Below are 27,119 nucleotides of genomic sequence, written 5' to 3'. Positions count from 1 at the left end.
AGCCACATGTGGCTACTAACTACTTAAAATGTGATGGGTGTGACTAAAGTACTGAAGCCTAAATTTATTTAATTTAAATTTGTTTAGATTTAAAAGGCCCTTTTGGCTCATGGCCAGCATATTGGAGAATACAGTTGTATATGTTCTGCAACTTGCTTTTTCTTACTTAATAATATTTAATGGATATTATTCCAAATCAGTACATCTGCTATATCATTTTGATCATCAAATCCAACACTTCTGTGTTAGCCAAATGCTTTATTTGTATTATCTACTTTAATCCTCACAATCACTCTCTAGAGATAGGCGCTACTATTATCTCCATTTATAGACAAGGAAACTGAGTTACAGAATTGGTAAGTACTTTGTCCCAGGTTCACACAGCTAGTAAGTGGTAGATCCAGAATTAGAATCTTGACCATCAGGTCCCGGTTCTGACCTGTCCTTTTAGCCAGGACCCCATAGGGCCTCCCACCCTCGCTTGTATTTTTCAAGGCTGCATGATATTCCACTGTTCATGTTCCATTTTTAGCTCCTCCCACTCCCCCACCCAAACAGTGATTTCTGTCTCCATGGGGGTCCTCCAGGAGAACTTTCTAAAGGTTGCCCTGCTGTAGAATACGAAAGCTGAAACCTGTCTATGAGCTGAGCCTTGCTTAGAGCTGTCCTGCTGGGTAGAGCTTGTGGTATTGGGGGGGGAAACCTCTGGGTATCTGGAAGGAGGTAGTCTGCACTTGGCACCCCTGGAGGATGAGAGACACTAGGCAGGGCAGAGCTTCCTGCACAGAACATTATAACCACTCACCCCCCTGCCAGTCCGCAGCACTCACACTTTGTTTCTCAGCCTGTGGTGACTAGGCTCAGGAAGGAGGCAAAGGGACTTCTGGGCTTGTGAGGAGTTCCCGCCTGTGGATGTGAATCCTGGCTGGGGGCAGCTGTCACCATGGTGCTCACCTGCTGCTAGCCAGGACCGTGAAACTGAGGAGTTTATGTTTCCTCTCTGACCCACACGCACAGCCCGGTAGCCAGACAGACACTGACCACTGGTACCTTGGTTGCAATTCATAATTTTCAGGGTACTTTCAAAGCTTCCTGTCATTTAAACTTTGTAATAACCCCCATGAAATAGCTGAGTTTTGCAGGTACTAAAATGGAACCTTGGAAAAAATCCAGTGATTCTCTTAAGATCAGCGTGAGACAGCTGATAAGCAGAAACCTGAAGGAACTCTTTCCCCAGCCCCTGTGGGAGGCAGGGCATGTGTTTAGAATTTGTGCCTGCCCTTTGCTTTTGCCCTGGACCTACCCTACTACCACTACCACTGCCCCCTGCTCTGGAGGGGCCTCCAACAGAGGGGGCTAAAGCTAGGCCCTAACCATTGTCCCGAGGTATCAGGCAGCTCTGGGTTCAAGCCGGCACCAGGCAGTGTCCAAACTGCCCTGTCTACTGCTGGCTTCCCACCCACTCCCTGTGATTGCCCACACCTCCTCAGCTCCTTCTCTGCTTTCTGAGGCCCTAACTTGTTTCTATTTCAGAAAAGAGATGGACTTGAAGAAGGTTGGCGCTGGTGGGCAAGCACTGAGGACTTGGAATAAAGGCAGCTAGGTGTAACGGGAGAGAATCGGGGCTTTGGAACCAACCATGCCCTACTTGAATCCCAAGTTTGTAACTTTGGGGAGGTTTCTTAACCTCTCTGAGCATCAGTTTCTTCAGCTCTAAGGTGGTGAAGATTTTTAGTGTTTTATTGTAAAGATTAACTAATAGTGTTGATTCTTAGTGTTGGGACTGTGAGTGGTAGTTGTCTTCATCTTTGTACTTTTCTAAAAATAAAAAAAGATGAAATAGCTGGTCCTTTACATCATAGTAGTTTCTGTGTTATTCAAGAGCTGACTGGCCCTGCGGCTGCTCACTCTCCCACCATCCATTTCCCCAGGCTGCTCCCGGCAGATCGGCTTCTCATATGTACGACCTAAGCTCTGTGCCTTCTCTGGCCTCTATTACTGTGACATCTGCCACCAAGATGATGCCTCAGTGATTCCGGCCAGGATCATCCACAATTGGGACCTCACCAAGCGCCCGGTAAGTCTTGAGACCAGCCTGTCATGGTCACACAGAGCTGCTGAGTGACAGAGGAATGTTCACTCCTTTTTGCCTCTGCTGCTCAGCTGTTTAGGGGCAGCTGACCAACAGGAAACTTGGTACTAGTTCCAGCCCCTAGACAGAGCTCTGTCCATGCCTGCCTTGTCCCCGTCTCAGGATGGTTCTCTGCAGCTCCCCATGCTATGGAAAAAATTGTTTAAAGCACCAGCAACAATATGGATTGACAGGTAGAAGGTTGGGTAGGTGGATGGATGGATAGACGGGCTGGCCAGCTAGATGTACTTCCTCTTGGAGCAGTCAGCCTTGGTTTTGCTAACTCTTCGGGGACCAGGTGACCTTACTTTCTGACAAGTTATTTAATATTTTGGAGAGAGCACTTTCTGGGGCTCCCCACCACCACTCTAAAGATAATAGATGGTTATTGTTTAACATTTAGAAATTACAGAAAAGCCCAAAGACAAAGTCATGTGTCATCATCACCCAGAGATAACTATTAGCATTTTGGGGGTAAAGCCTTTTCTGTGTATTTAGTTAATATGCATATAAGTGAATATACCTACTTTTTATAAAATTGGGGTCACTGCTTTGTAACAGTTTTTTTTCAGTCAGTTGTCACTCAATATTATATTCTACCTAAAATTATGTCTTGGGTGCTTTCTAACGTTCACCAAATGCTTTTGAATAAGAAGTATTCTATGATCTTTCAGATTTTCCTCTCCTTCAGCTGAGCTTAGCGGCTTTCTAGCTATGTTACTTGTAAAGGGGGATTAATAACAAGGTCTGTCTCAGGGTGATAGTGAGGACTAAATGAGACAGCACACAAAAGTTGAGGCAGTACACACCAATCACTTAGAACAGTATCCTTTCCCTCCTGAGACCTCTCATATCTCCTGCCCCTAATTAACTTTGTCAGGAGAGTACCAGGCTCTGCCTCATCATAAGCCTGATTTTTTCCCAAATGCACTGATTTCTAATAAGACAGACAGAAAGATGAGGAAGAAGTTGTTTGTATCTCTTGAGACTCAAAGATTCTGGCTGCACAGTACTGGCCATGTAAGTGTATGCTTATTGGAGTGCAGGGGAGGTGATTCTCAGAGCCAGTCACAGGCTATCTAAAGGACTGGGAGGACAGTCCTGCTTGGTGCCTATGCCTCTTCCCTGATAGTAGCCTGTGCCACAGGTACCCCCCTCCCTTTACTCCCTTAGGAATGGGGAAACCCCAAAGAAGTGGCTTCACTTTGTGTTTTTGTTGTGTTTCTTGTCCCTATCCCTGCCTCTTAGTTTTAAGTATTTAGCTATATAGACAGGATTAAACCTCAAAATCCCCCAAAACACAAAGAACCCTTTGACCATAAAATACATCTACTATTTACTTCTGTTGAACCTTCTCTCTTCATGGCTGTTTCCTGTGCTACTTCCTTTTTCCAAATAGAAAATTAAAATTCTTCTATAGGCCTATTTGAGATCAGGAAATAGCCAGGTCTTTCAGAGATCGCTGACCTAGGAAAGACAAGGAAAATCAAAATACAAAGTAGCTGGCTCGAGAGTTTGGGGCCTTATTTGTTATAATCACTCTGGTTGATCCACCTGTGCCAAGGACTGACTGGCAAGGGGCAGGATGTCAGTCCAAGGCTGGGGCTTTTTGTTTGTCTGCCTCCTCCACACCCACAGAATAGGAACAGTCCCTGGAGACTACAAAGCCCCTGCCTGTCTGCAACTTGGTGCTTTTCAATGCACATTCCTGTGTGTTATTTCATCTGAGCCTCATCCAACGCCTGAGGCTGAGTCATGGGAAGAAGAGCTGAACTGGGGCTAGAGAACAGCAGTTTGGTCCATGTCTTGGTGGGGATGGGGTGGGGGGTATCATTGGGCTGCCCCTAGGGTCAGGGGTTGGCATATAAGGGCTTCCAGAAATGGGAAAAGAAGAGTTGTCCATTGCTAGGAGAGGTGAGAGATGCTGGTGGAGCTGGGAGGCAGGAGGCCAGGGGCCTCCACAGCTCCCCAGTCCAGAGGCCAGTCTCCTGAGGGCCCTGCTACATTCCCTTCACTGACCTTCAAGGGAACAGCTGGACCACAACAGGCACTCAGTGACAGCTCGTATTTACTGAGGATGAACTGTGTGCCAGGCCCTGTGCCAGGAGCTTACATGCGTTGTCACTTCTAATCTAAACTCACAATAATGCCATGAGGTTTATTATACCCATTTTACAGATGACGAAGTTGAGTCACAGAGAGATTAAATTTTGTAATTTAATAGTTAAGAAGTGGTGGGGCCAGGATTCAAATCAGTTCCAATTCCAAAACCTGACTCCTACCACTATGCAGCATTCAACTGTGGAGAACGCCTCAGCTCACTCATCCTTCCTGCCATGGCACCAGGAACATGCAGGGTAGAGAGTTTTCCTCCTCATTAGTTAGTGGGGCAGCTGGTATGCAGAGATGCCACCTCATTTCAGGCCTGGGCTCCACTTTCTAGATGTGGACTTGGATAATTTTTTTTGTTTTAAAATTTTTTATTTTGAAGTATTTCAAACTTATAGGAGAGCTGCAAAAATGATACAAACCCCGTATGGAGAACTCCAATATACCCTCACCCATCCCAGATAACCAGACCAACAAATTTAACATTTTGCTAACTTTGCTATTTCTCTTTTTCCTTCCTTCCTTCCATCCACCCATCTATTTTGTGAACATTTGAGAGCAGGTTGTGCACAAAATAACTCCTTGAACACATAATACTTCCATGTACATTTACTACAAGCAAGGATATTCACTTATATAATCACTTTAAATAGAGTTATCAATAGGGAATTAACTCCCTATTCCCTTTCCCTACCAAGTCCCCTAGTAACCTATATTCTATAGTCTGACTTTATATGAATTTGCTTATTCTGATTATTTCATATCAGTGAAATCATACAATATTTGTCCTTTTGTGTCTGGCTTACTTCGTTCAACATAATATCTTCAAGGCGTATCCATGTTGTTGCATGTATCAGAACTTCATTCCTTTTTATGGCTGAATAACATTATATTATGTGTATATACCACATTTTGTTTATCCATTCATCGGTTGATGGACATTTAGGTTCCTTCCATCTTTTGGCAATTGTGAATAATGCTGCTATGGACATTGATGTACAAATATCTGTTTGAGTTCCTGCCTTCAATTCTTTTGGGTATATACCTCTTCCCTCATTTTTGAAACACAGTTTTGCTGGATACAGAATTCTTAATTGGTAATTTTTTGCTTCCAGCACTTTAAAAATGCCTTCCTGCTTCCTTCTTTCCGCCACAGTTTCCAATGAGAAATTAGTACTAAAATCTTATTGAGGCTCCCCTGTATGTGACACATAGTTCTCTCTTTTGAGTTTCAGAATTCTCTCTTAATCTTTGGCATTCAGTAGTTTGATTATAACAATGGTGGGTCTATTTGTATTTATTCTATTTGGAGTTTGTGGAGCATCTTGGATGTGTATATTCATGTCTTTTGTTAACTTTGGGAAGTTTTCAGTCATTAGTTCCTTGTTTTGTCTCTCTGCCCCCTTTTCTCTTTCTTCTCTTTTTGGATCTCCAACAATGCATATATTGGCCACTAGATTGTGTCCCAGAGGTTCCTCAGGCTCTGTTCACTTTTCTTCATTCTTCTTTCTGCTCCTCAGACTGGATGATATCTGTTATCTTCAAGTACACTGATTCTTTCTTCTGCCAGCTCCAATCTGATGTTAACCCCCTCTAGGGGATTTTTAATTTCTGTTACTGTGATCTTCAGTTCTGTTTGGTTCTTTTTTATAGTTTCCACCTCTCTGTTGATATTTCTTTGTGTTAACTCTCATTTCCTGATTTCCTTCAATTCTTTGTCCATATTTTCCTTTAGCTCTTTGAACATATTTAGGACCATTTTTTAAAAGTCTTTGTCTGGAATGCCCCAGGTCTGATCCCTCTTCACTGAAGGTTTCTAATGCTTTACTATCCTTTGCCTGGGCCGTTGCTTCCTGTTCTTTAAACGTTTTTTGGTCTTTTGTGGAGACTTGGACATCTTGATATTTTAGGGTGTTACTGCTGTAATTTAGACTCTGAGGCTCTGTTATGACAGCTTTCCTTAAATGCTAGGAGCTAACAAAAAAAGAGAACACCTTTCCCAAGTCTTTGCAAATTGACCTGTACTAGTGCTGTCCTTCAGGACTTATCTATAAAATAAGTCTGAATAATAGTTCCAAGCCAATAAAATCCTAGGGGCCTTCCTGAGCCTTTTGGGCATGTCTGTGATCCTAGGAATTCCCCCATTTACTCGATATATATGTCCCCTCTTCCCTCTGTGGTCCTAGGAATTCCCCCATTTACTCGATGTACATGTCCCGTCTTCCACTGGAAACAGTTTCCTACGGTTCCGGGCACTGCACTATATGCGTACAGCCAGCAGTCCCTTGCCCCAGGCAGCATGACTTGCTTACTTTCCCACAGCATTATACCCAGGGCAAGTTTCAGGACTGCAAGATCCTCAGGTCACCACCAGACAGATTGGGTCACGCGCGTGAAGGTTACTCTGCTCCCTCCTGAATCAGGGATCCACTCTGGGAGCGCTGGCTATCTCCACACTGAACTGAGGGGATGGGGACAGATCAGCCAAGGCTCTGTGAGATCCTATGGTTTTTAAGTGGACTTTTTCTTGATTCAGTTCACCTCCCATTACCGCAATCCTGTAACTTTTTTCTGAAGCTTTTAGACAGAAGTTTCTGTCAGTTCTTGCTGGTTGTTCAAACTTCTGTGGGTGCAGCAGAACCCCGAAGCATCTCACTCAGTCATCTTAATCAGGATGGGCTGTTGTGGGTTTTTTTTTTTTCATTTTTATACATGGGCAGGCACTGGGAATTGAACCCGTGTCTCCAACATGGCAGGTGAGACTCTGCCCCTGAGCCACCGTTGCCCAGCTGTTGTGTTTTTAATGGTTGAGAACAGATAGGAATGCCATACAGCCATAAGGGACAGGCTGGCACACCAAGTGTCCCACTTAATGCCTAGATGAGCCTGGGTGAAAGGGTGGAAAGGAGGGTGTGGGGATACTCCCCCACCCCCACCCCCCAGTCATGGGCACATACCTGCCACTGCCAGTCTCTCACTTCCTTTTCTGTTCCCTCTAAGACTTGGAAAAAGCAAAACCAGGGAGGGAAACCCCTGGCCTCCAGCCTCTGGAAGGGGCTTGCCTCTTCCATATCCCATCCAGGACACCACCAGCATTTCAAGCCCCTTTTCACTTTAGTTTTTCTGACCCTCAGTCTCTTCTGTAAAATGGGGGGTGATGATACCTCCCCTACTGGACTGTTATGAAGATTAAGAGGATGTGATTCCTTAGCCCTATATCAAATAGTACAAATAGTAGGTACTCAATGATTGTCATTGTCCTTAGGGTCAGGGCTGAGGGTAGAACTTTCAACACTCTACCAGTTTGAGATTGAATACCCAACTGAGAACAGAGATTTGGGGGAGCACTGATTGTTGCTGCTGGCAAGAGCTGAGTGAGCTTGGGGAAACCTGTTGTTAAGCTGTATCTGATCTGTGGCTTCCTGTGGTTGGAGCCTGACTCAGACCAATCACCTGGTTCCTGAGTCAGAGCCCAGAGAGGAGCGCCTGTTTCCTTTAGGCAGGAAAATGGGGGTTGGGAGGACAGGAAATAGTGAGAAGGGTCTGTGAGGCCTGGGGGAAAAGGGGTGTAGACTAGAGCAGCTCCTCCCTCATCTCACATGGTCAGGAGGGGGCAGCAGTGCTGTGCAGGGTGGGTAGTTTGGGAATCAGATAAACTAGGTTCAAATCCTGACTTGACCAGATATGAGCCACGTGGCCTGGTCAAGCCACTTCTTCTCTGAACCTCAATTCCTCATCTGAAAAATGAGGATAGTACCACGTCCTTTATTAAGTGGTTGCAGGGGTGGATGAGCTAGTAGGTAACACTGAATGGCTATTTTTTCCCACTCCCTACCCCTGGTGGTATCTCCAGATTTGCCGGCAGGCCCTGAAGTTCCTGATGCAGATCCGGACCCAGCCCCTCATCAACCTGCAACTGGTGAATCCATCTCTGTATGAGCACGTGGAGCAGATGCACCTCATTGGGAGGAGCCGAGAGCAGCTAAAGCTTCTGGGGGATTATTTGGGCCTATGCCGAAGTGGGGTCCTGAAGGAGCTAAGCAAGAGGTGAGCACCCTGGACATACACACTGCTGAAGGAATGCCAGGGCTGGACTGAGATCTCCTTCCCACTGGGCTTGGGAAATTACTGCACGCTTTAAGGGTGGTTTTGTTTGTTTGTTCATGTATTCACTTACTCATTCAACAAACATTGGAGAACATGCTAAGTGCCAGTGTGTACTGCACTGCTGAGCATCCTAGCTCCTACCTCTTAGAGCTTCTGTTCTGGTGGGAAGGGTAGATGGATAAGCCAGAACTACAACCAGGGCAGTGAGGGCCAGTAGAGAGAGGTCAGATGTCCTGGAAGCACCAAAGTGGGGCACCTAACCCAGACTAGGGAGGGGTTGGTAGGGCAGATTTCCTGGAGGAAGTTGAGATCTGAAAAATGAGGAGGCATCAGAAAGGGAAAGGCAGGGGGAAAGTGTTCCACGCAGAAGGAACAGTGTGTGTAAGGCCATGAACGAAGTTAGCATATATGGAAAGAACGTTGGCTGGAATGGGGAGGGCAGCAGGGGAGTGTGGTAAGAGGAAGGCTGAGGCGGCAAGTGGGGGCCTGATCATGAAAGGCTGGGTTGCTCTCTCTCCTTTTCTAGCCATTTCTCTGTCCTGTGGCTACTTCGTTGCTCTCCATGATAACATCTTTCCCAGAGTTCTCAGCAAAGAGCAAGATTGGGGTGGAACTCTCAAGATGCCCTTCATGAAACTTCTTGGTATCCAGGGCCTGGAAGCCTTCAGTGCTCCAGGTTGGAAGGTGATGCTGGGCTTCACCGTGGACTTAGAGGGCCTTTCTGTTCCCAGCATAGACGGCTCCAAGGCCTTAAGTCATAGCTCAGGCATTCAGTAGAGCTGTGTTCTCCTGGGGCCCCCAAGAAGGCTGACCTCATGTGGAGGAACTGGGGTCTACTCCCCACAATGGGCTACATGTCTGCCTTTGCTAGGTTTCTGGGGACTTGGAGTAATTCATAAGCCCCTCCAAGATACCCCTCCACCATCCCTCCGCACAGGGCTGGCTCAGAGACCACCTTGTTGAAGCGCAGTTCCTCTTTACTTTTGAAGTTGCGTCCAAAAGGGAAGCAGTGCCCAAAGCTTCTCTTGCACTACTCCTTGTAGTCAGGGCAGTGCCCAGCATGGGTCCCCTGGGGTTCTTAAGTAGGGGGCTGCTGCTGGGAGCTCTCTCTAAAGGGGAGAGGCTGGCTTTTCACAGGCACCACAGAGCCATTTGAGCCCAAACCTCCTTGACAAGGCCAAGAAAGCCACCATTGAGGGACTGTAGAGGCTGCTACCCTGGGAGGCTATGGCTGCCTTGACTATCAGCTGGGTAACTGGGTCTTCACCTCTCAGGGGGTATTGACTCATGCTTATCCTTTATGAGATCCTGTGACCCAGGGTTCCAGAGAGCCTGCCCACCTGCCCTCCTCCTGAGCAGGTTGGTAAAATCTTAATAGGATTAAGACCCATTCTATCTGAGATGGTCCCCTTAACTGAATTAATGTCACTGCAAGATACTATTTTCAATGGATTCACCCACAGGAATGGATTAGATTTAAGAACATGTTTTCTAGGGTACCTAAAGCTTCACACCACTACAGGTGGGGTTCTGGGCACTGACCCCACTCCCCATCCCTACCCTGCCAAGCCAGGCAGAAGTTGAATCACAAAGTAGTGTTTATCCACTTGGGTTGGGCCAGGATCATTTGTTCTCCTGGCCTTACTGACCTGTCTCTGGGCAGATCCATGCTGGGCCCAGGAGACTGTCCTTGCTCTTTCTTCTAACTCTGCTGTTCCCATCCTTGAGCAGTAGCACTGCACACCTACTGTCATCCAGCCTGGGAGTGAACAGGGCTAGACCATGGACATTCATTTCAAAAGCTGGGCAGGGCAGGGGTAAGAGCTTGGGAGTAGTCCCTGACCCCAGTCCCCTGCTTGACTTGGGAAAGTGCTTTGTTTCTTGGAGCAACCCTGAGTTCACGACTCTTCTTGAGTTGTGGTGAGGGCTACCTCGGGGCTCAGAGTAAGGATGCACACAGACAGATAGACAGACAAATGGCCCTGGGTCAGCGTAGTGTGCGCTGCAAGGAGGGTACCTGACACACTTTGGCAGGGCCCAGAAGGCCAAGGAAGCTCTCAGAGGAGACTATTCAAGTCACCCCTTCTCAAATCTCACCAACATTAATATTTTTAAAGCATTCCTCCAGACCTCACTTTGTCCACATGCATGTGAAACAATTAACTACACAAATGGCAGCATTTATGTATTGAACTGGGGTTTAGAAAAATAAGAGAAGAAAGGAGAAGGGGAGAACCTGACCTGGTTTTCTTAAGGGAACGCGTGGCATGGAGGTGGGTGAATCATGGCTCACGAGGAACTATGCGGGGTTCCATGCAGCTGATTGTGTGTGTATGGGTCAGAGATTGCCCTGAAGGTCCTGTACGCCATATGGAAGACATCTGGATTTTATTCTGCAAGCAATGGGGAGTCATTGAAGAGTTTTAAGCAAGGGACTGTCAGGTTCTAATCAAAGTTTTAGGAAAACTACTTAGGCAGCAATGGAGCACATAGGTTCAAAGGGCTGAGCTCTGGGCAGGCAGCTGGTTAGTGGGATGAGGAGGCATGGCCTGAGTTGGCCTGAGTGGAGGTTGAGTGGAAGAGATGTATTGAGAAAGAAAATGAGCAGATCTTGGATATGGGGGGTAAAGTCAGGGAGGCATTCACTTTTGCTAGTGGCAGTACCCTGGCTGGGTTCTCTGAGAAGAACAGGTCCTCCAGCAGGCCTGGGACATGTCTCCAAGAGATAGTGAGGTTCCGGGAGTATCTTGGACCTTTGTGAAGGGGCATTTTGATACGCCGCTGCCCCCCCCCCCCAGGGGGCTCTTGCCAACAGCCAAAGCTCTCAAATGCTCCTCCCAACAGCCCAGGGAGGGGTGGGTCCCAGAAGAGCCCAAAGGAGGAGGAGGAGGTAACAGCCATACCACTACCCCAGTCCTATCCCCTACACACCCCCAGTCACGTAGACAGGATCTAGAACTCAGATCTTCCAGCCCCTTGCCAATGCCCTTTCCCACCCCATCACTTCATTAGTTACAGGAGTCAAGATGCAACCTTCTCTTAGCTTCCACTTTCTTCTAGAGACCTCTAGAGATTCCTGTAGTCTCTGAAACAGTCAGCCTTGTTTCAGAGGAGAGAGGGAGGTGTTTTCATTGCATGGTGGAAAAACTGAGGAGTTGGCTTAGAGTGTGCCAAGTCTACCTGACTTTCTTTACTTAAGGGCAGGACGTGAAGCAGCCTCTCACCTCTGGACAGTGCTTGCTCCCTCTGGCCTCGACTGAGTATTGTGAAAAGAAACCAATTATAGGACTTTGTGATAGCTAAAATGGTGACAGTTCCAGGAAATAGAGGCTTTCAGGGAAGGGCCTGGGCCTTACTGGCCCCCAGGACTTCCACAACTATAGACAGAGGACAGATGATAGAGATAATTCTCCATCCAGTCATCCCCTTCCTACCAGCCTGTGTACCCCCTACCCCATATGTTTTCTTGGTGATAAATGGCAGCTTCCTGTTCCCAGAAAACTGGAAGTTTACTGGAGAACCAGCGTGGCTACCTGAGTAGCTAGCTGGCAGCATCTTTAACGCACGTGACACAATGTGGCCTGCCTGGCTGTTTGGGACTCAACATCTCTACTCCATGGGGTGGAGCATGGCACTATTCCGGGTGCCCCATAGTTCTCACCCTAGAGGCTCAGCCCCAGGGCCTGGTCTCCTCCTTCCTCCTGATGTCCCAGCATGACCCTTGGGGTCCCTGGGAAGGTTTCCAAGCTTCCTTTGATTTGGTGCATTCCTCCCCTTCCCCATTGCCCACACAAACACACAGCAGAGCCAGGCAGGTTTTTGCACCAGGGGAATTTCTGCAGGTGTTTCCCCTCCATCCCTCAGTATGTCACCCACAACAGGACCATTGGTGTAGTAGAAACAGGAACATGGTTAGCAGTTGAGCTCCCATCCTCAGTCCTCCCTGCCTCTGAAATGGGATCTACAGGGCCCAAGGCATGGCTCTGTTCTTCTTACACAGCACTGAAACTTGCAACTCAGATATCTGTCCTTCAGGGCTGCAGGAGGGCAGAGGCATCATCCCATGCATTTCCATCCTTGGTGTTCTAGTTTGCTAGCTGCCAGAATGCAATATACCAGAGACGAATGGCTTTTAAAAAGGGGAATTTAATAAGTTGCTAGTTTACAGTTCTAAGGCTGAGAAAATGTCCCAATTAAAACAAGTCTATAGAAATGTCCAATCAAAGGCATCCAGGGAAAGATACCTTGGTTCAAGAAGGCCAGTGAAGTTCAGGGTTTCTCTCTCAAGTGGAAAGGCACATGGTGAACACAGTAAGGGCTTCCCTCTCAGCTGGAAGGGCACATGGCGAACACGGCATCATCTGCTAGCTTTCTCTCCTGGCTTCCGGTCTCATGAAGCTCCCCAGGAGGCGTTTTCCTTCTTCATCTCCAAAGGTTGCTGCCTGGTGGACTCTCTGCTTCGTGGTGCTGCAGCGTTCTCTGCTTTCTCTGAATCTCTCTCAATCTCCCATTCACCAAAACATTTCCTCTTTTATAGGACTCCAATAAACCAAGCAAGACCCACCCAAATGGGTTGAGACATGTCGTCACCTAATCCAGTTTAACCACCACTCTTGACTAAATCACATCATCCAGGGAGATGATCTGATTACAGTTTCACACATACAGTATTGAATAGGAATTATTCTACCTTTATGAAATGGAATTTTGATTAAAACATGGCTTTTCTAGTAAAGCAGCACACCCAGCATTGTGCCTACTCATAGAGGTGGCAGTTAATAAAGGCTAAACCTACTGGTGGGTATGGGTGTAGGCTCTAGAGTCAGACTCCTACATTCAAACTGCAGCTCTGCCACTTACTAGCTGTGTGACCTCAGGTAAGTTATTTGACCCCTTTGTGCCTCCTTTTCTCTAAAATTGCAATTATAATAGAACCAACCTCACAAGATTATTATGAGGATTAAATGAGTTTAGTATATATAAAGCTCTTAGCCCAGTACCTAGCACCAGGTGTTAGCTTTCATCCTCATACTCACTATTACTAATTGTCTTACTGTGTGCTAGTATTGTGTCCAGTGTTAAATTATTTAATCCTCAAAACAACTTAATTTCTCTGTTGAGGAAATCTGAGGCTCAAAGACCTTTACATAAATAAATAGGAAAGCAATGCTGAAATAAATAAGTAACTTGCCTGGGGTCATAACAGCTTGTTATCTAGCAGACCAGGTTCTGAACCTAGGCAGACCTGCTTTGTGCTCTTAACCATCAGTTCATACAAGGCAGAAGGTGTTTGTGCTTGGTTAGCAGTGCTGAGGGAATGAAAACACAATATAGGTTGGACTGGATCTTGGAAACCTTTCTAAGGAGTCTTTTATGTTTTCTCTGAAGGCTCAACCATAGGAATTATCTCTTGGAGTCTCCGCACAAGTACAGTGTTGCTGACCTCCAACAGGTGAGACTGTCATGTCCTCCACCCCCATTGACCTCTCTAGAGAGAGCTTATTCCTGGAGCAATCAGAAAGGGAAATGGAAGAGAGTGTACCTGCAATTTACTGACAAGATGGCAATCTTCAACTTTTCAGTACCTCCAAATGGGTTTCCTCTTTGTCCTAAGCTTCCTGAGGCAGTGACTCAGCTCCCAGCCCTTCTGAAATAAGTGGACACTCCAGCAATCGCCAAGATCACAGTGGTTCTCAGCCCCTTCCCTGACTGCGGACAATTACCCCAGCTGAGAAGGCTACAGGGATGTTAGTATGGGACCCTCCATTCCCTAAGGGAGGACACAGCAGATTTGAGTCTCCTCTATAAATCTCAAAATCCCGCCGTGATTTCAGTGCACAAAGGCTGGACACCTGCATTGCTCAACCTGATTTGGGGAGGATTTCTTGCCCAAGTGGGAACTTGGGGTGTAAGTTCTCCAGGGAAGGTGCTGGGAGGAGCACAAACCACCTTTTGCAGGTAGTTTCAGCGGGGCTGCCTAAAAGGCTCTGTGGCCTCCTCTTGCCCTCCACAGATCGCAGAGGGAGTGTACGAAGAATTCCTCAAGACCCTCATTGAATTTGCCTCCCAACATGTCAACCACTGTGACCTGTGCACCCAGCGGGGCTTCATCTGCCAGATCTGCCACCACCACGACATCATCTTCCCCTTTGAATTTGACACCACAGTCAGGTATGCGGGAAGCCCAGCCAGTGCCTCCCACCCCCACCCCACACAGTACTCCCACAGCCTGGCCTGGGCCTTCCAGGTGGCTGGCTGAGTTCCATTTTGTGAGAACATCTTGAACATTCACTCTGTGCCAGGGCTGAAGGGTGGCAGAAGTTGTCCAGACTAGCCCATGCCCTGGGCAGTCATGGCCTGCTCTGGTTCAGCTTAGGGGACAGGGTGAGGCTCTCACAGGGCGGCTGGCTTCTGAGTGGAGGCTTCTCTGGACCTGTTTTATTGTCTGTGATTGGGTTGAAGGGGTATTCTATCAGTTCCTACCCTAGAGGATTGGCACAAGGCCTGGTACCAGGTGGGCACCTGGTGGATGGTACCTGCTGCTGTTGCTGCCTCTGCTGTAATTATCATTCTTGTCCCCAGTTAGTGTGCATTTATCTGAATGCTTTCAATGGCATAGCTCAGAAGCCTCTAAATGGAAAAATTTATAATATAAATTTTTATTAAAATTTATTTAAAAATTCAATAAACCTTCATTCCAATCCACATGGGATTGGAAAACTGAACTTGTGGATCTTTAATTCCTTTTCAGTAGGTGCCCTCTAGCCAGGATTCAACACCTGACCAGCCTAGAGCTGAGTTTTATAAACTGCAGTGTTGTTAAACGTAGGCAAAAAAAATCAAGTTAACAAGTCTCAAACAGCATTTTTAAAAAGTGAAATAGAGGCTAGAGAATTATCAGAATGCATCACGTGACTTACTGGTAAGCATTGTTTCAAGAAAATTTCGTTCTACAACAGAGAGGTGCTGCACGCATGCATGGGTGGTGGAATCTAATCTAATCTCATCATGGGCCCTGGTCACACACACTGGCTAACCCCAAGCCATGGGGGCGGCCCCCCACCCATTTGACACAAACAGCACTCACTGCTTTCTCCCCCAGGTGTGGCGAGTGCAAGACAGTCTTCCACCAGAGCTGCCAGGCTGTGGTGAAGAAGGGCTGCCCCCGCTGTGCCCGCCGGCGCAAGTACCAAGAACAGAACAGTCTCACTTAACCCCAGCTTCCTGTCTCCCACCCCACAGACTGCAGGGGTAAGGGTGAAGCTCAGCCATTGCATTTGGGTTTCCCATCAGCCCGGTCTACTGATTCAAAGTATCGCCACTGTCTCTCTCTCTGTCAAGAAGACACTCAGATGTCACCAGAGCACGAACTTCTCAACAGAAAGGCAGGGAAGCCCATGATGCCTCACCATCTCCCCACCACCCATCTAATTCAGGAGTGGGGGACGCAGCTTCTGTCCTAGGGGGCTGGGGTGGCTTTGCACTAATCAGGCCCCAGCTCACCTCACTGTCACTCATACCTCCATTAGGTCTGTGAAACACTGTGGAAATGAGACTTGGGGAACATTTTCAATTCCGTATTCTTGATTAGAAGGACTAGTTTTTTTAAGTGGATTTTTTCCCCTTCCTATTTCAACAGAAAATATATTTTTATTCTTCATGCTACACAAGTCATCCAAGAAATCCAAGCATTCTTACCCTAAGCAGGATGTGCAGGAGCTGCTGAGACCTGCCCTGCAGGTGGGTGGGTAACTGATGGACAGATCACTGCAGGGACAGAGCCTGTCAACTGGATCTGGTGCCCTTCCTGTACCCCTGCTGGGTGCTCACTGCTGACAGCTTGTGGGCAGCATTCCAAACCGCCCATCAGCAGGACAGATGACAGTGTCAACCCACCACCTTCTTCCTCTTCTCTCTCTTTTCCTCCCTGTCCCCACCCTCCTCACCTGAAAGGCCCCTTACCTTTCTTGGTGTCAGAGCCCCACCCAGCTTTTCTGTGGCCAGGGACCTTGGTCCCAACAGAAGGGGAAATGACTCGAAACCAGCACTGTCAGCACTTTGAGTCTTCCTTGTTCCAGGGAAGGGTCATCATCTTGCCCACCCCTCACCCCCACACCCTCACTCCCACTCCCACCACAGCCAGCCAGCCAGATGGGTAGGCAGCTGCTGCAGACACTTCAGACCCCCTTGGGCAGAATCTCATGGAATGCACTCCTTGCCTGACTGACCCCTGCCAGGGCAGGGAGATAAGCAGGACCCACAGAAAGGGCAGCAAGCTCAGGCAAAGAGCCAGCCTTGGGCACCATGGCTGTCAGCCTTGCACTGGGAAAAACTGACCCCATGGTTCTGTGAAGAGTGCCAGCCCTGCTGCTGAGATGTGCAGGGACATGTAGGAAAAGCCACCCTTGTGGAAGGATCCTTAACCTCAGTTTTACAAAGCCATTTGTTCACAAAGCTTTACTGGACTTGCCTGGTGAGGATGCCCAGAGATTGGAAACTTGGGAGGCATGGTTGCCTGTTGAAGGGGTCTAGGGGCAGATGGGGCTGGTAATTGCTTTGCAGTTTGGGGAGAAATTTGGACATGAGAGCCCCGCTGCCTTCCCCGCCTTTCCTGGACCCAGCAGGCTCCTCTCAACCCTGGAATCCTCTGGCCATCTTACTTGCACTCAGCTATCAATTAAAGGCCTCAGCTGGAGGTCCTGCCTGTCACTGTCAAGAGATGACCCAACCCCCACCTCTCCTTTGGAGTGATTTGACTGCTGAGTCACCTGCCCAGCCTTGTGGAGCTGGGTAAATTGTGCAATAGAATAGAGGAGGCGGTAGGCAGGTGGCACAGGGGGAGGAATCTGCCACACAGTTTCTTCATCTCCATCATGGAAGCTGGTGCCAACCTGTGCCCAAAACACCAAGGCCTCTTAAGTCGGAAAATGGGTCCTTTTTCCCAACCCCACCCCCATAGCCAGCATTAAAGCCCCACCACAAACATGGCTTGACTGGAGCCATAATTGCCCCAGGTTCCTGAGTGGGTAGGAGCCCAGTCTGGAGTGGGCATTCCCACTCAGGCCTGGCTCTCTTTTCTTGAACCTATGAGTATATTCCAGAAGGAACCCCAGGAAGCAGCAAAAGTGAGGCCCTGACAGGACTCACTTTGACTGGTGGGACTTCCCCTGACCCTGTTAATATTAGGGTGACCTCCCCATTACTAAAAAGCTGCTAATGCTTTCAAATGAGTTGACTTCTACCACCCTCACCTCCAGTGGAAAGCTGATATGAACTTCATTAGTGCCCACACTATTCTTTAAATGTTATTTTATGCAATAAACTGTTTCTAGTGAGTGGGGCTCTGGCCCTGAAGAGTGCTTTGCAATGCATTGAAGGAACTGCTGCTGTGTGATTTTTGAATAATTTTGCAGTAAAGACCTGATCTTTTTAATCCCTTGTCTCGTTTCTGAATCCTAACATTGACACTATCTGGAGGGAAACCATGGGCCACCCCTTACTATCTGGGCCCACCCTTCCCTGTTATTCAGTACCTGGGCACAGGGGAGGTGGCAGGGGTCTTTTTTGCCAGGAGTGGGCACAGAGAGGGAAATAAACAGTGTTCCATCTATATCACCACTCGTAAGAGTCAGGAATCCCTGTAGAGTAGGATTTCAGGGGCTTTGGGCAGGTTTACTCCCATACACGCATATATAACCACTATAGCTGATGGCTTAAATTTCACCACAGTGTCTTTCCTGTACCTTAATGTTAAAGCATAGGACCCCTGACACATGAGACCCCTGACACATGTGAAACCTCAATACTGTATTTCTGACTTGGTTATCCAAGGAGAGGGGATTCATAAAGGACAAGCTATGTGAGCAGGGCCCCTGAATCAGGACACATGGTTTTAGGTGGGGCTTAGAGTGGCCTTGGCTGTTTAACTTTCTCTTAAGTTCCAGAAGTCCAGGGGTCGCTGCAAGAGGAAGCCCACCACTGCTCATCAATGTCATGACAGAAGAAGGAAACCAGACAAATTTCTAGGGAAAACGAGCCTGAAGAACGCAGCTTTCAGGGCACTACTCCAGAACTTACCATCCTTGAAATTCCCTCAGCCCCTCTGGCCTGAGAGGGAGCACCCTTTTCCCATTCCATGAATCCCAGCTTCCCGGAGGACTTAACCTCCCTTCAGAGGCAGTAGGTGGTAGGCCCAAAGAGGGAAGGGGGGACACCTGTGAGGGCTGGAGGGAGGCAGGCCCAGGGCCTGTGACTCAGTTCCCTGTATCCTCAGCAAAATGCTGTGTGGGCTCGTATTTCCCCCTCCTGCCTAAAGGAAGATAGGAGGTTTGGAGACCTCAATCCAACCCTGAAGAGGGAGAAGGCTCATGTCTAAAGGTAGTGATAATAACTAACGTATTGGGTATATTTACCATGTTAGGCATTGTGCGAATGCCTTTACTCTTCTCAACAATCCTATCAGGTAGATGTTACTATCCAGTTTACAGCAAAGAAAATGGAGGTGAGGCAAGAGAGGGGATAGAAAACACAGTTCACAGAGTCAGCCATGTCTGCTGCTAAACCTGTCTTTGTTTTCATGTCCAATGTACAGTAACACTTATGATCTCAATTTCATGATTTACTAGGTTTGTTTTCAACCCCCTTGTTCTAGTTTGCTAGCTGCTGGAATGCAATATACCAGAAGCAGAATGGCTTTTTAAAAGGGGAATTTAATGAGTTGCTAGTTTACAGATCTAAAGCCAAGAAAATGTCCCAATTAAAACAAGTCTATAGAAATGTCCAATCAAAGGCATCCAAGGAAAGATACCTTGGTTCAAGAAGGCCGATGAAGTTCAGGGTCTCTCTCTCAAGTAAGACGGCACATGGCGAACACAGTCAGGGCTTCTCTCTCGGCTAGAAGGGCACATGGCAAATACGGCGTCATCTGCTAGCTTTCTCTCCTGGCTTCCTGTTTCATGAAGCTCCCCGGGAGGCATTTTCCTTCTTTATCTCCAAAGGTCACTGGCTGGTGGACTCTCTGCTTCGTGGTGCTGCAGCATTCTCTGCCCTCTCTAAGTCTCTCTGAATCTCTCACTCTCCAAAATGTTTCCTCTTTTATAGGACTCCAATCAACCAATCAAGACCCACCCAAATGGGTGGAGACATGTTGTCCAATTTAACAACCACTCTTGACTAACTCACATCATCCAGGGAGATGATCCGATTACAGTTTCTAACATACAGTATTGAATAGGGATTATTCTACCCTTATGAAATGGGATTTTTATTAAAACATGGCCTTTCTAGGCAGCATACATCCTTTCAAACTAGCACATCAATAACCTTGATTCTTTTTTTGCACATTTCATTATTTTTATTAAAAGCAAACAATACATTTGGAACCACCAAAAATGGACATTTTAGTTAGCTTATCCATAGGCACATTGAAATAAAATATCCAAACAATCATTGCAAAGCCTGTGTTTGTATGGCAAGTTTCATAAACCAATTTAGAATTCAGGCAAACAAAGAGATGTACATATACAGAATATACATGTTTCTTAAATTCTAAATATTAAACTAACTTAAATACGATTTTATTCCTATCAAAACAGTTTGCATTCTCAAAATATCAAGTAGAAAGTTATCACATATCAATTTTTCTATAGTAATAACCTATGTTATTGAGCATTTTCAATTTTTTAATTTCAGGGAAATACAAAGATACAAATGCTTTTACAGTTAGCATATAAGAATCTTGCCCCTTATGACATCATAACATTTTAAATCTGTTTTATCTGAAACTACTATAGCTACCTGTGCTTTCTTTTGGTTACAGCTTGCATAGAACATCTATTCAGGTGCCATCTGAACCAAATGGAAACATGACTGCCCTCCAGCCAGGGCCGCGGACCCTAGGCACATGCCTCAATCTGACAACACCGGGGTTGGGGGATGAGGTTACATTAGAATTACCATATGTGCCCCAGCATTTCCACCCTGTGGTATGTACACAAAAGAGATTCAAACGGGTTTTTCCCTGCCAAAGTAGATAGCGTTATTCTTAATAATTCAACTATGGAAACAACACAAATGTGTATCCACAAATGATTTTAAAAACAACATGATATGCTTGTAGTGGGCATGTCAAATTGGTTCCTTGACCCTAAGATAACATTATCACTATAGAGAAAGCTGAGGGGAAGAGTCTGAACCTGCCTCCATACTCAGCTGTTGGCCAAACAGTAAAGTGTCATATCCCAGAGGGCATGACGAAGGAACGGCTCCCTGAATGACTTCGAGGTTCAGTATGGTGGTTCTCATCTTATTCCCATTTAATTCAACATCTGCACCCCCCCCCAAATCCCGAGGGGTTCAGGAAGATGACAGCAAATGATTATAACATAAACCAAGACATCAATTCAGTGCTTTGCTGTCACAGACTAAGGGAATCTGCCATCCATATTACTCAATTATTGATCTAACAAATGAGTGCAACAAGAAGTGGTGAGCAAGTAAGATGCTATTCTAGTTTGCTAGCTGCCAGACTGCAACATACCAGAAACACACTAGTTTGCTTGTTTACAGTTCTAAGGCCGAGCAAATGTCCCAATTAAAACAAGTCTGTAGAAATGTCCAATATAAGGCATCTAGGGAAAGATACCTTGGTTCAAGAAGGCCAGTGAAGTTCAGGGTTTCTCTCTCAACTGGAAGGGCACATGGTGAACACAGTCAAGAGTTTCTCTCTCATCTGGAAAGGCACATGGCGAACACGGTCAGGATTCCTCTCTCACCTGGAAGGGCACATGGTGAGCATGGCGTCATCTGCTGGCTGCTTCTCCTGGCTTCCTGTTTCATGAAGCTCCCTGGGAGGCATTTTCCTTTTTCATCTCCAAAGGTCACTGGCTGGTAGACTCTGCTTCTCATGGCTATGTTGTTCTGCTCTGCTGTCTCTGAATCTCCTTCATTCTCCAAAACGTTTCCTCTTTTATAGGACTCCAGAAACTTCTCGAGACCCACCCATGTTGTCACCTAATCCAGTTTAACAACCACTCTTGATTAAATCACATCTCCAAGGAGGTGATCTGATTACAGTTTCAAACATACAGTATTGACTAGGGATTATTCTGCCCTTACAAAATGGGATTTAGATTAAAACATGGCTTTTCTAGGGGATACACATCCTTCCAATCCAGCACAGATGCTTTGATAAGACATCAAAGTATGCTGTCCATATCCTGCTGAGGCATCTTGGCTTCCTCCACCCTGGAACAAAATGCTTCCTGGGCCTCCATTTCCAGCCTGGCTGAGACTCAGGGCCATGTCTACAAAGGTCCCCGAACCTGCTGGTTCCTCACCCTCCTTGGTGGTCTGGCTATTGTGAGGTTGAACTAGACTGTCTTCAGGATCTCTGAAATTCCTTGAGGAGATTCAGGAAATGCCAATGGTTAGTACAGAGACATGTTGCGTGGGAGTAAAGGCAGTCCCTATGCCCACCTGGGATAGATAGAAATTCACTCAGTCTGAACATGTGCTTCAGCCCCAGACCATCCTGTGAATAAGGAGGGATGCTGGGCCCGTGTCCGGATTTTCTCCCTTCTCGAGTCAGCTGTACCTGAAAGAGAATAACACTCACCGGATTGTGAAGAAGAAAATAATTTATTGACAATTTTGCAAGAATGGGTGCAGAACCAAAAGTTTGGTGGTCGATGTGCTGAGCCACCGAAACCAATGATATTTATTCCCTACACCTAGCACGCAGGTCCTCCCGGTTTTCTGCTGATTGGATACTCCAGAGGTTGCAGCCTATCCGAGCAGCTTAACTATTTCAAATTTCCCGCCAAGAGTGTCCGCTTTGATTATGTTTTACATTCCAGCAACTCTGGTCATTATTTATCTAAGCTTGTTTTTACCCATATAAGGATCTGATGCCAATACTAGGTTTGCGTCAGAGGCCCTCTCCTTTTCCTGCCTGCAAGACCAGTTTGAGCTGTCTTGCAGCCCTTTTTGAAGTGAGTTCTGTTTCTCTCATCCTGTGCCATTTTGTATGAAAGCTAAAGCTAACTTTATTCTTACAATCCTTCCTGAAGGCATTGCAAAAATGAAATGGTTCATGAGTACTCTAACCAATTTAATTTGCTTGAGATTCTTCTTTATGTAGGGAGCTATAATGCATAGAAGGAGGCCAACTGAGATAAGTTGACATGCCAGTGATACTTTGCAATGACAAAGGAGCTGCTGACATGCACCAGGTGGTCTGGATCTTGCACAGACCTCCTGCTCCTGCAGCTTGCTGATTAACCCACTGTTGCCTGCCCAGGGACACACTGCGGAGTTAAGCCATACACTCCTTCCCTCCATCTCTCCCTCAGTCCCTGCTTCCCTCACTCCCTTTTTCATAAAACAGCCATATAAGCTGCTTACACAGCCCAGATTTTTTGAGCACTGCCACTGTTTGGTGCTGCTCCATATATAGGTGTCCTCTCATTCAATAAATGTTATTTTAACTATTGTCTGGTGGTTTTCCTTTTGGGAATTTTGACATCCTAGTTCCTAGGTCTTCAGCTATTCAAAGTTGAAGGTTTTTGGTCTCAGATGTGGGATCTGATGAGAGCTCTGTCATCAGCTTCCTGCCGCCCCCAAGATGAGCATGGCATCTGCACAAGCCTGTTGAGCTGGGTCGTCTTCGGAACATTGATGAGATGTTTCAGATGATCCAACTTCAATCTTTGAAATTCCATCTCTTTTGGTTGAGGTTGAAAACTGTTTCTTTTTAGAGCGAGAGTTTCCTGGTAAGGCCTCTGTGAATTCATTCATGAACTGTCAAGTAAGAAATCTCTGAGTTTTTTTACTATTTTTTTTTATTATTCCTGGTATAATGAGTGATTAACAGTCAACTGAGACACCCCACCCCCACCCCCTGCCTGGGGGACCTCATGTCCAATGGCTTATTAAATGTATAAGAACTTTGATGTCAACTGCCTTAAATACTGTGGTAGTTAGATTCAGTTGTCAACTTGGCCAGGTGAAGGCACCCAGCTCTGTTGCTGTGGACGTGAGCCAATGGCACATGAACCTCATCTGTTGCTCATTACATCTGCAGTTGGCTAGGAGGCATGTCTGCTGCAATGAATGATGTTTGACTTAATTGAGTGGTGCCTAAACGAGAGAGCGCAACATAGCACAACCCAGGCAGCTCAGCATATCTCATCTCAGCACTCATGGCTCAGCCCAGGCCTTTGGAGATGCAGCAAGAAATCACCCAGGGAAAGTTATTGGAACCCAGAGGCCTGGAGAGAAGGCCAGCAGAGACCCTCCTGTGCCTTCCCAAGTAAGAAAGAACCTCAGTTGAAAGTTAGTTGCCTTTCCTCTGAAGAACTAACAAAATAAATCCCCTTTTATTAAAAGCCAATCCATCTCTGGTGTGTTGCATTCCGGCAGCCAGCAAACTAGAACAACTATCTTACTAAATGGGTTAAACTAACTTGTGATGAGCCAAAATTTGCAAGGCCTAGTGCAGCTGTCTCGATTAGGCTGAACTTAATTATCTCAGGAAGAAACTGAACAACCCCACATTGAAAATTAAAGTTGCTGAGTGGGATTCTTTCAACAATCTGTTCTTAGAAACTACTGAAAGGGAACATAAGGCTCAGTTAGAACCACTTAAAGAAACAATGAAGAACTTAAAGACCCAAACCCAGGATATAGTTCTGATGATTGAACCACTTCTCTACCACTTCTGCTCTTGTTTCAGCTCTCCCTGCACTGGGCCACCCAAACCCCTTGACTCTCCCCCCAACCCCAAACATCCTTGCCCATCACCCCTGCTCTGCATCTCAGGAACTAGCCCATCCTGCCCAGCCCCAATGCTTCCCTCCTAAATCAAATCTCAAGTAACCAAAATAGAGGAAGGTTCCTTGGTGTTCCTTTGTTCCCTGGATCCAAAGAGAACTTTCCAGCTTTGTTGAGAGGTTCTCCAACCTCCCAGAGGATCCTATAGGTATCTAACACTTATTTGAAATTCTTTGTCTTACTTACAAATCAGGCATTACTGATCTATACCAAACAGCACAAATAGCTGTGGGACAAGGGCATGGTGAGCATTGATTCACATCACCTGGCATTGCTGATTTTAATTAATATATTAAATAGGATTGGATTCCTGAGAAACACTGGGAAATGGCTTCCCAGCTCACAGACTTTAGGGGCCATAAAGTTTGCCTTTCCCAAAGTTCAGGCAATTAAACTGCTTGTGGTTGACTGAAAGGCATGATGCCAACTCTGGACTAACCCTGGAGCTTACATCAGTCATCAGTCATGCTATTAGAAGGGATCTATCCTGAAGTCTCTACTTTAGTCATATGTACTATTTTTTTTTATATTTCTGCATAAATTATTTATTTTACATTTAATACATTCTGCATATGAAATTCCTGAATCCCTCCCAAGGTGTTTCATCCTGCTCATAAAGACATTTCCTCTTATTTTGTATTTTGTGACTTTTCCCTCTCATTTCATGTTATTGTGGTTATTCCAAAATTGAGTATTTTTAGCACACCAAGGCTTCTGTTTCAGTGAACAGCAGTGCACAGTAATTAGACCTGTGATTCATTCCTATGGAGCCCACTCATTTTATTCAAAGGATAAATTACAAATTAAGGCACTCCCATAATGAGTACAGATACAGAATTCCTCACACATAATTTCTCTGGCTTGCTTATCAGAGTGGTAGATGAGTATTTTCCCCCTCCATTAGATTTAAAATTGTGAGTTCTTTCATGTGGAATATCATGAGACCAACTACTAATGGCTTTGCTATGAAGACTACATTTATAAGCATTGTTTCTAGTACAAACTTTATTACATTAACTGAAGTAGTACTGACTAAAGGCACTACCCTACTGTTAAGAACACAGTGTTTCTTCAGTATTTGAGTTCGCTGATATGTTTAAAGGTTAAAGCTATGGTTGAAACCTCTTCCACATTCCAAATGTGTAGTGTGGGTTCTCTCATGTCCTCTAAGGTCATAATGCTGACTGAAGGCTGGCCAACATTGATGACATTCATAGGTTTCCTCTCAAGTTTGAATAACTGAATGTTGTTTAAGGTTAGAAAAATTAAAGTTTTCCCCCCAAATAGATGACATTCTCATGGCTTCCTTACTTCCAAAGCAAAAGGTTTCCCATGTAGATGACATTCATGGGGTTTCTCTTGAGTCTGTGTTCTCTCAGGTTGTCTGAGGGTCGAAGAATGAATGAAGCCCTTCCCACATGTATGACATTCAATGAGTTTCTCTCGAGGTTTGTGTCCTCTCATGTTGTCTAATATTAAAATATCAATTGATGGTTTTCCCACATAGATGGCATTCATAGGGTTTATCCAGTGTGAATTTTCTCCTTTGTCTAAGACGACATTTATTGAAGGTTTTTCCACATAGATGGCATTCACAGGTTTCTCTCCAGTGTGAGTTTTCTCATGTCACCCGAGGGTAGAACAGTTAATGAAGGCTTTCCCACATGTGTGGCATTCATATGTTTTCTCTCCAGTATGTGTTCTCTCATGTTGTCTAAGATGAGAACATCTACTGAAGGCTTTACCACATGTATGACATTATAAGATTTCTCTCCAGTGTGAGTTCTCTCATGTTTTCTGAAAATAGAGCAATCAATGAAGGCTTGCCCACATGTGTGGCATACATAGGGTTTCTCTCTAGGGTTTGTTCTCTCATGTTGTCTAAGATGATAATACTGACAAAAGGTTTTCCCACATGTATGACATTCATAGGGTTTCTCTCCAGTGTGTGAGTTCTCTCATGTTGTTTGAGGACATTAAAATAAAGGGGGGCTTTCTCACATGTATGGCATTCGTAGAACTTCTCTCCAGTGTGAATTCTCTCATGTTGTTGAAGAATAGAAGATTGACTGAAGGCTTTTCCACACAGATTACATTCATACGGTTTCTCTCCAGTATGAGTTCTTTCACGTTGTCTAAGGTGAGAAAATCTAATGAATGCTTTCTCACACAGAAGGCATGCATATGGTTTCTCTGCAGTTTGAGTTTCATTATATTGTCTGGGGCCAGAACTTGTAATAAAGGCTTTAGGATTTTAAAGACATGCATATGATTAGCAGAATTGCCAGGCTGTAAGGCAACTATATGCTTAACTTTCCAATGAACTGCCAAACCATCTTTCATGGCTTATAGTGGCTGTACCATTTTACATTTTCACAAGCAGTGAATAAGTGTTCCTACTTCTCCACATCTTCTCCAACATTTGTAGCTTCCTGTTTGTTTAATAGTGGGAATTCCCATTCTCGTGAGGTGATATCTCGTGATTTTGATTTGCATTTCTCAAATAGCCAGTGAAGATGAGCATCTTTTCACGTGTATTTTAGACTTTTGTACTTCCTCTTTAGACAAATATCTATTCATGTCTTTTGCCCATTTAATCATTGGGTTGTTTGTCTTTTTATTGTTGAGTCATAGAATCTTTATATATAATGGCTATCAAACTCTTATCAGATATGTGGTTACCAAATATTTTCTCCCATTGAATTGGCTGTCTTTTCATCATTTTGGCAAAATGATTCTCTGAAGCAAAGAACTATTCAATCTTGAAAAGGTACCATTTATCTGTTCTTTCTTTCACTGCTTGTGCTTTGGGTAGAAGGTCTAAGAAGCTACCTCCTATCACTGGGTCTTGAAGATGCTTCCCTATATTCTCTTCTACATTTTTTTTATGGTACTGGTTCTTACATTTTGGTCTTTGATCCACTTTGACTTACATTTTGTT

General features: G+C 45.7%; 1 protein-coding gene across 4 annotated transcripts in view; it reads left to right on the top strand.

Annotated features, from left to right (window-relative positions):
• LOC143687210 (putative pleckstrin homology domain-containing family M member 1P) overlaps positions 1-17,780 on the top strand; it is a 56,446-nt gene extending 38,666 nt beyond the window's left edge. For 3 of the 4 annotated variants that reach the window (XM_077163960.1, XM_077163961.1, XM_077163963.1), the window contains 5 exons: positions 1,932-2,077; positions 8,094-8,287; positions 13,736-13,799; positions 14,361-14,518; positions 15,450-17,780. In XM_077163960.1, the coding sequence (XP_077020075.1) occupies positions 1,932-2,077; positions 8,094-8,287; positions 13,736-13,799; positions 14,361-14,518; positions 15,450-15,561 (674 nt within the window). In that variant the 3' untranslated portion in view covers positions 15,562-17,780. The other variant, XM_077163962.1, reaches the window with a different exon arrangement.
• Positions 17,781-27,119: the final 9,339 nt, after the last annotated feature.

Source organism: Tamandua tetradactyla, chromosome 6 (assembly GCF_023851605.1).
Source record: "Tamandua tetradactyla isolate mTamTet1 chromosome 6, mTamTet1.pri, whole genome shotgun sequence".
NCBI lineage: Eukaryota > Metazoa > Chordata > Mammalia > Pilosa > Myrmecophagidae > Tamandua > Tamandua tetradactyla.
This window is presented reverse-complemented; position numbering and strand designations above follow the sequence as displayed.